We start from the raw sequence: 8693 nt of genomic DNA on the forward strand, positions 1-8693 counted from the left end.
CACTGGGATGTTACTGGGGGCACTGGGAGGGGGAACTGGGAGCTCTGGGAGAGGATACTGGGGGACTGGGAGCACTGAGGGGTTACTGGGAGCACTGGGAATCGCTGTGAGGTTACTGGGAGCTCTGGGAATGGGAACTGGGAGCCCTGGGAATGGGAACTGGGAGCACTGGGAGCCCTCGGACCACCCAGGCTGGTCTTTAATCTAAGCAGGAGGCGGGGCTAATTGGGGGCGGGGCTATTTGGGGGCGGGGCTTGCGCGGGGTCACTCGAGGTCAATTCCGGCCCCCCCTCCCTCCCTCCCCCCCCGGGGGAGACCCCAACGCTCCCAGTTCACTCCCAGTTCAACCAGTCCCAAACTGGGAGACCCCTCCTCAAAGTGGGGGGGCTCGGGGGTCTGGGGGGGCTCGGGAATCCCCGGGGGGGGGTCCCGGATTTTCTGGGGGGGCCCCCAAAAAGGGGGTCGGGAATTTGGGGGAGTCAGGAATTTTGGGGGAATCAAAGATTTGGGGGAGGGGTCGCAAAGGTTTGGGGGGGGGGAGCTGAGGAATTCGGAGGGAGCTCAGATTTCGGGGGGGGTCCCAAAAATTCCACGAGGGACCCCCAGAATTCCGGCGGGGGGGAGTCCCAATTATCAATGAGGGAATTTGGGGTGGGGGGCTCAGTTTGGGGGCGCTCCAGGAGGACGCGGTGATCCGGGGGGGGGGCACAAAGCGTTCCGCGGGGGCCCCAAGGATCCGGGGGGGCCCCGAAAGGGCCGCGCGTGCCCGGGCGGGCGCTCCCGGCTCCCCGGTAACGGCGCGTCCCGGCCCGGCCGGGCCAAAACCCCCCCGGGCCCCCCCGGAACCGCTCCGGGAACGCGGGGGGGGCCCCGAATACCGGGGGGGGGCAATTCCGGGGGAAGGGGGGGCAGAATTTACCGGGGGTTCCAAATTTACCGGGGGGGGGTCCGAATTTACCGGGGGTCCGAATTTCTGGGGGGGTCCCGGGGGTTCCCCGATCTATGAAAGGGATCCCGAATTCCCGGGTCCGGAATTTTTTGGGGGGGTGTCCTGAATTCCTGGGGGGTCGCCAATTTCTGGGGGTCCCCGATTTTGGGGATTCCCCGATCCATGGGGGTGTCCCGAATTCCTGAGGCCCCCCCGGGGTTAATTTTGGGGGTTCGGTCCGGGATATTTGGAACCCCCGGAATTAAAGGGGGTCCTGGGAAACCCCGGGATCAGTTGGGGGGCCCTGGGGGTTCATTTAGGGGGGTCCCTGTGGTTAATGGGGGGGGTCCCTGTGGTTAATGGGGGGGGTCCCTATGGTTATTTGGGGGGGTCCCTGGGGTTAATTGGGGGGGGTCCCGAGCGTTATTGGGGGGGTCCCTGAGCCCCCCGGTATTAATGATTGGGGGGGTCCCACGATGATTTGGGGGGGGTCCCAGCGATCCAGACTCCCGGTGATCAATGGTGGGGGGCCCGGGGTGGTTGGGGGTGGGTTTGGGGGTGGGGGTCACTGGGGGCCGCCCCCGCGGGATTTGTTTAATCCCCGGGCGGGGCTAATCCGGCCCCGGGGCACCGGGACCCGCCGCGGGCCGGGGCAGCTGCGCAGGTGGGAGCGGGGGTCCCGGGGGGCGCGGGGGTCGTGGGGGGTCCCCCGGGGGTCACAGGGGTGGGGGTCGTGGGGTGCCGGGGACCCCAGGGATTTGGGGTCAGGGGCTCCGGGGGTCCCTGGGGTTATTAAGGGATGAAGGGGGTTATTGGGGGGGATCTCGGAGGTTTGGGGGCGCTGGGGAAATGGGGGGTCGGGGGTCGCAGGGGGGGGGAGTCCAGTAGATTTGGGTCCCCCGGGGTCAAGGTTGGGGTCCCCTGGGGGGGGTCACAGGGGGTGGGGGTCTTTATGGGGAGGGGGTCCTGGACACCTGAGACCCTCAGGGTCAGTGGGGGGGGGGTCCCGGAGGGGGGGGAGGTACCCAAATGGGGGTCCTGGGTGTTGGGGGGTCTCAGGGTGGGGTCAGAGGTCAGGGGTCTCCCGGGGGTCGTGGGGGGGGTCTGGGGTCATCTCGGGGGGGTCTCCGAGAGGGGGAAATCCTGGGGGGGGGGTCCCCAGGGGTGGGAGGGGCTCTGGAGGGGGCGGGGTCCCGCAGGGTCAGGGGTCACCTGGACACCTGAAGGGGCGGGGCTAATGCGGGGGGGGCGGGGATGTACCTCCCCCTCCCCGCCCTCCTCATCCCCCCGTAGGACCCACCCCATTTTTAGAGGGGGGGGGTCTCTCCCAGAATCCTTTGCGGCCCGTTTTTTTGGGGGGGGGGGTGTGACCCCGTGTTCCCATCGTGCCCCGCGGCCCCGGGGCATGTCGGGATTCCCGGGGGAATCTCGTGCGAGGGCCCCGAAAGCGGCTTAGGGCGCACTGAGCCGCTTACGCTAATTATAGCGCGGGCCCTTTAAGAGCCGCGACCCCCCCACACCCCCATCACCTTACCTGGGGCTGGGGAGGGGGCGTGGTCACATCCTCGTGCAGCGCACGAGGGACCCCCAGACCCCCCCACGTGTCACAGGAGGGACCCCAGACCCCCCATTTGGCACACGAGGGACCCCAGACCCCTCTAGAGCACCCCAGACCCCCCCGCGTGTCACAGGGGGGACCCCAGAGCTCCTCAGACCCCCCCACATGTCCCCTGAGTGCCCCTCAAACCCCTCCCCCACACCCCAAAACCCCCCCCAGAACACCCCACCAGTGCCACCAGTATCCCCCCCACCCATCCCCAGGTGTCCCACCACACCCAAAACCCAAAACCCCCCCAACATGGGGCTCCCCCGACCCCCCAGATACCCCCACCACCCCAAAACCCCCCACATGTGCCCCAAACCTCCCCAGTCCCCCCACCAGTGCCACCAGTATCCCCCCAACCCCTCCCCAGGTGTCCCACGACCCCCGCCCCCACCCGCCATGGACATCGGGGGTCTGGAGACCGTGGTGGCCAACTCGCCTACGTCGTGTGGCGGCGCGCCGGCGGGCGCAGCAAGGGACCGGGGGCTCAAAGGCGGCTGCGCCTGCCCCACATCTCCCAGTGCGAGGCCCTGCGCGCCCAGCTGGGCGGCGCCGCCGGCGCCCAGAACGGGGGTCCCGGAGCCCCCAGCGCGGCCCCGCCCGGCCACACCCAAGATGGCGGCCAGGAGACATCGTTCCGGTGGCAGTGCGTGGAGCAGCCCATCGGCAAGCTGCTCTTCCGGAGGTTTCTGGAAGGTTCGGCCGAGTTCGCGGCGGCCGGGGCGCTGTGGGCGGAGATCGAGGCCTTCGAGCAGTGCGAGGACGCCGAGAGGGAGGAGGCGGCCAAGAAGCTGCGGAGCCGGTTCTTCACGCCGGGCGGGTCGGAGCACTGCGGCTTCCTGAGCGCCGCCGCCACCGCGCCGCCCGCCGGTGAGGGGGGAGCTGGGTGGGGCCCAATATGGCGGCCGTGAGGTTGGTATGGCTGACGTGGCTCCAATATGGCTGACATGGCTGCAATATGGCTGACATGGCTGCAATATGGCTGACATAGCTGCAATATGGCTGACACAGCTGCAATATGGCTGACATGGCTCCAATATGGCGGATGTAATGCCAATATGGCGGCCATGAGGTTGGCAGGGCTGACAATGCTCCAATATGGCTGACATGGCTCCAATATGGCGGCCGTGAGGTTGGTAAGACTGACATGGCCCCAATATGGTGGACACAGCGCCAATATGGCAGCTGTGACATCAACATGGCGACATGGCTCCAATATGGCGAACATAGTGCCAATATGGCGGCCATGACACCAACATGGCAGCATTGACATCTCAATGGCGGCCATGACACCCCAATGGCAGCCATGACACTCCAATGGCAGCCATGACACCTCAATGGTGACCATAACGTTATTGGCAGCCATGACACCCCAATGGCAGCCATGTTGGTATTGGGGTCCATGACACCCCAACGGCGGCCATGACACCCCAATGGCAGCCATGTTGGTATTGGCAGCCATGACACCCCAACGGGGGCCATGACACCCCTGTCCCTCCCCTCTGCCCTCAGGCTCGACGCTCCCGGGCGACGCCTTCGTGCCGGCGCGGCAGGAGCTGCTGGCGCACCTGGAGGCGGCGGCCTGGGCGCCGTACCGGGGCTCGCCCGAGTTCAGCCGCTTCGTGCAGTTCAAGTGGCTCGAGAGCCAGGCCGTCAACGCCGACGCCTTCGCCGAGTTCCGCGTGCTGGGCAAGGGCGGCTTCGGCGAGGTGTGCGCCTGCCAGCGCCGCGCCACCGGCAAGATGTACGCCAACAAACGCCTCAACAAGAAACGCCTCAAGAAGCGCAAGGGATACGAGGTGGGTGGACCCAAGGGTGGCCCTTTGTCCCCAAGGGTGTCCCCAAGGGTGGCCCCAGTGGTGGCCCCAATGGTGGCACCAATGGTGGCACTAAGGGTGGCACCAAGAACGGCCCTTTGTCCCCAAGGGTGGCACTAAGGGTGTCCCCAATGGTGGCCCCAGGGGTGGCCCCAGGGGTGGCCCCAAGGGTGGTCCCAAGATTACCCTAATGGTGACCCCAATGGCGGCCCCAAGGGTGGCCCTTTGTCCCTTCTGTGCCCATGGGTGTCCCTCAGAACCCTCAGATGTTCCTCTGCCCTCAAATTCACCCCTCAGTCCTCTCAGTGGTCACTCTGACCCCACTCAGTCCACTTGGATGACCCTCTGTCCCTAAATCCGTCCTTCTGTCCCCAAATCTATCCCTTTGTCCCAAATCTGTCCCTCTGTCCTCTTGGATGTCCCCTCAGTCCCTGTCCCTTGGCATGTCCCTGTCCCTGTTCCTCTCTATCCTGTGTCCATGGTGGTGCCATCCCATGTCCCCAGTGTGTCCCCATGTGTCCCCACGTGTCCCCAACATGTCCCCACGTGTCCCCACGTGTCCCCAGGCGGCGCTGGTGGAGAAGCGGATCCTGGCGCGCGTCCACAGCCGCTTCATCGTGTCCCTGGCCTGCGCCTTCCAGACCAAGACCGACCTCTGCCTCGTCATGACCATCATGAACGGCGGCGACCTGCGGTACGCGGCTGCGGTGGCCTCGGGGGACAGCAGGGTGGCCTCGGGGTGGCCTCGGGGTGGCTTTGGATTGGCCTTGGTGTGACCCTGGTGTGATCTTGATGTGACTCTGGTGTGGCCTTGGAGGGGCCTTGGCATGGTCTGGCATGGCCTTGGTGTGACCCTGGTGTGACCCTGGTGTGACCCTGACATGACCTTGGCATGGCTTTGGCATCACCTTGGTGTAACCCTGATGTGACCTTGGGACTGTGCTGGTGCCACACACATTGATCGTGTCCCCACCGTGTCCCCGCCATGTCCCCAGTGTCCCTGATGTCCCTGATGTCCCCAGTGTCCCTGATGACCCCAATATCCCTGATGTCCCCAGTGTCCCCAAATGTCCCCAATGTCCCCAGTGTCCCCAGTGTCCCCAGGTACTGCATACACAACATGGATGAGGAGAACCTGGAGTTTCCAAAGCTGTGTGCATTGAGCATGTCCCTGTTGTCCCCATGGTGTCCCTGTGGTGTCCCCAATGTCCCCCCGCTGTCCCCAGGTACCACATCTACAACGTGGACGAGGGAGAACCCGGGCTTCGCGGAGCCGCGCGCCGTTTTCTACACGGCGCAGATCCTGCTGGGGCTGGAGCACCTGCACCAGCACCGCATCGTCTACCGCGACCTCAAACCCGAGAACGTCCTGCTGGACGACGCCGGTGGGGACATGGGGGATGTTGGGGACATTGGGGCATTTGGGGGCATTGGGGACACTGGGGACAGTGGGGGCATTGGGGACGTTGGGGACATTGGGGCATTGGGGACATTGGGGACATTGAGGGGATTGGGGGTGTTGGGGACATTGGAGGGATTGGGGACATTGGGGACATTGGGGACATTTGGGGACATTGAGGATGTTGTGACATTTGGGGACATTGAGGGATGTGGGAAATGAGGGGAACACAGGGACATTGGTGGTCACTGGTGGTCATTGGTGGTCACTGGTGCTCACTGATGGTCACTGGTGGTCACCAATGGTCACTGGTGGTCACTCGTCCCCAGGCCACGTCCGTCTGTCCGACATGGGCTTGGCCGTGGAGCTCAAGGATGGAGAGAGCAAAACCCGCGGCTACGCCGGGACCCCAGGTGGGGACACTGGGGACACTGGGGACACTGGGGACACTGGGGACACTGGGGACACTGGGGGTCCCCTGTCCCTCCCGTGTCACCTGTCCCCCCCCGTGTCCCCTCCATGTCCCCACAGGGTTCATGGCCCCCGAGCTGCTCAAGAATGAGGACTACGATTGGTCGGTCGATTACTTCACGCTGGGGGTGACCATCTACGAGATGCTGGAGGCCAAGGGCCCCTTCCGCCGGCGGGGGGAGAAGGTGACCCCACCCCACCCCCAGTACCACCCAGTGCCCCCCAGTGCCCCCCAGTGCCCCCCAGTACCACCCAGTACAGACCAGTATAGACCAGTATAGCCCAGGAACCACAGGAACCCCCAGGAACCCCAAGGAACAGCTGAGAACTTCCAAAAACCTCCCCAGAACCACCAGGAACTCCTCAAAGTTCAGCTCAGGGTTCCCATAAACCTCCCAGGACCTTCAGGATCCCACAGGACCTTCAGGACCCCACAAGAACCTCCAAGAACCCCTCAAGATCCCTCAGAAACCTCCAAGGAACCCCCTGGGGACCTTCAGAACCCCCCAAGAACCCCCCAAGGTCCCTCAGAACCCCCCAAAACCTCCAAGGAACCCCCCAAGAACCTTCAGAACCCCCAAAGAACCTCCAAGAAACCCCAAAGAACCTCCAAGACCCCCCCCAAACCTTCAGAACTCCCCAAAGTCCCCCAGAACCCCCCAAAACCTCCAAGGAACCCCCAAAACCTCCAATCAAGGTGACCCCAAGGACCCCCCACCACGTTTTTTGTCCCCCCCTTGCCCAGGTGGAGAACAAGGAGGTGACGCGGCGCATCCTGAACGACCCCGTGTCCTACTCAGACAAGTTCAGCGCGGCCGCGCGCGAGGCCTGCGAGGGGCTCCTGGCCAAGGACCCCCAGGCCCGCCTGGGCTTCCGCGACAACGGCTGCGCCCAGCTCAAGGCCCAGCCCTTCTTCAGGACCATCAACTGGGGGCGCCTCGAGGCCGGTTACGCCCAACGGGGGGCTCCAGGGGGCGGTGGTGGTGGGACATGGGGTCTCCATGGGTTTTGGGGTCTCCAGTGGGTTTTGGGGTCTCCGTTGAGTGTTGGGTGGTCAGGAGTTGGGGTCTGCAAGGAGTTTTGGGGTCTTCATTGGGTGTTGGGTGCTCATGGTGGTGTCTCCGATGAGTTTTGGGGTCTCCATTGAGTTTTGGGGTCTGCAATGAGTTTCGGGGTCTCCATTGGGTTTTGGGTTCTCCAGGGGGTGGTGGTGGTGGAGATGGGGCTTGGTGGAATGTTGGGTGGTCAAGGGTTGGGGTCTCCATTGGGTTTCGGGGTCTCCATTGGGTTTTGGGGTCTCCAATGAATGTTGAAGGTCCAACAGTGGGGTTTCCACTGAGTGTTGGAAGCCATGGGATGAACTTTGGGGAGTTCCTGGTGGTTCTGGGGAGGTTCTTGGAAGTTCTCAGATGTTCCTTGGGGTTCCTTGGGGTTCCTTGGGGTTCCTGTGGTTACTGGGCTATACTGGCCTGTACTGGGAGCCACGGGATGAACTTTATGGAGTTCCTGGTGGTTCTGGGGAGGTTTTTGGAAGTCCTCAGATATTCCTTGGGGTTCCTGTGGTTACTGGGCTCTAGTGGCCTATACTGGGAGGTTTCTGGGAGCCATGGGATGAATTTTGGGGAGTTCCTGGTGGTTCTGGAGAGGTTCTTGGATGTTCTCAGATGTTCCTTGGGGTTCCTGTGGTTACTGGGCTATACTGGGCTGTACTGGGAGGTTTCCAGGAGCCATGGGATGAATTTTGGGGAGTTCCTGGTGGTTCTGGGGTGGTTCTGGGGAGGTTCTTGGAAGTCCTCAGATGTTCCTGGGGGTTCCTGTGGTTACTGGACCACACTGGGGCTATCAAGCGTGACAACCCCAAGCCCACCGGGGTCTCCTCTCCCTGCCCAAGGTCTGGTGCCGCCGCCGTTTGTGCCAGACCCCCGGCGCGTGTACGCCAAGGACCTGGGCGACGTGGGGGCGTTCTCCACGGTGAAGGGCGTGGAGCTGGACGCGGGGGACGCGGCGCTGTGCGACGCCTTCGCCTCGGGCACGGTGCCCATCCCCTGGCAGGAGGAGCTCATCGAGACCGGCGTCTTCGAGGAGCTCAACGTGTGGGGGGCGCCGGGGACGCTGGCCCCCGACCTGGACCCCAGCGCCGCGGGGAGCGCCGGGGCCGGGGGAAAGTCCTCAACGTGCCGGCTGCTCTGAGCGGGGGGGGGAACCCCCAAATATGGGGGGGGGACCCCAAAATTTTGTGTGGGGGGCAATTCCATCTGTCATCTACTGGTGACATCAAAATTTTTTGGGGGGTCTTGCATCTGGTGAGAGGGGGCACCCCGAAATATGGGGGGGGACCCCACCTATCATCTAATGGTGACATCAAAATTTTGGGGGGCTCTTCAATCTGGTGTGAGGGGGGGCACCTCAAAGTTTGGGGGGGAGCTCCACCTGGTGGGAGTGAGATTGCACCCCAAAATTTTGGGAGGGGGAGTC

At 63.9% G+C, this 8693-nt stretch overlaps 1 protein-coding gene across 1 annotated transcript; it reads left to right on the forward strand.

Moving 5' to 3' along the window:
- Positions 1 to 2930: 2930 nt before the first annotated feature.
- LOC115916361 (rhodopsin kinase GRK1-like) lies at positions 2931 to 8408 on the forward strand. The gene is given in 10 exon segments (XM_030970065.1): positions 2931 to 3012; positions 3015 to 3401; positions 4044 to 4330; positions 4915 to 5042; positions 5575 to 5599; positions 5601 to 5733; positions 6077 to 6160; positions 6279 to 6403; positions 6964 to 7165; positions 8110 to 8408. Coding segments are annotated over 10 exon segments (1752 nt in total).
- The last annotated feature ends 285 nt before the right edge of the window (positions 8409 to 8693 follow it).

This window comes from Camarhynchus parvulus, unplaced genomic scaffold (assembly GCF_901933205.1).
Source record: "Camarhynchus parvulus unplaced genomic scaffold, STF_HiC, whole genome shotgun sequence".
NCBI classification, from domain to species: Eukaryota; Metazoa; Chordata; class Aves; order Passeriformes; family Thraupidae; genus Camarhynchus; species Camarhynchus parvulus.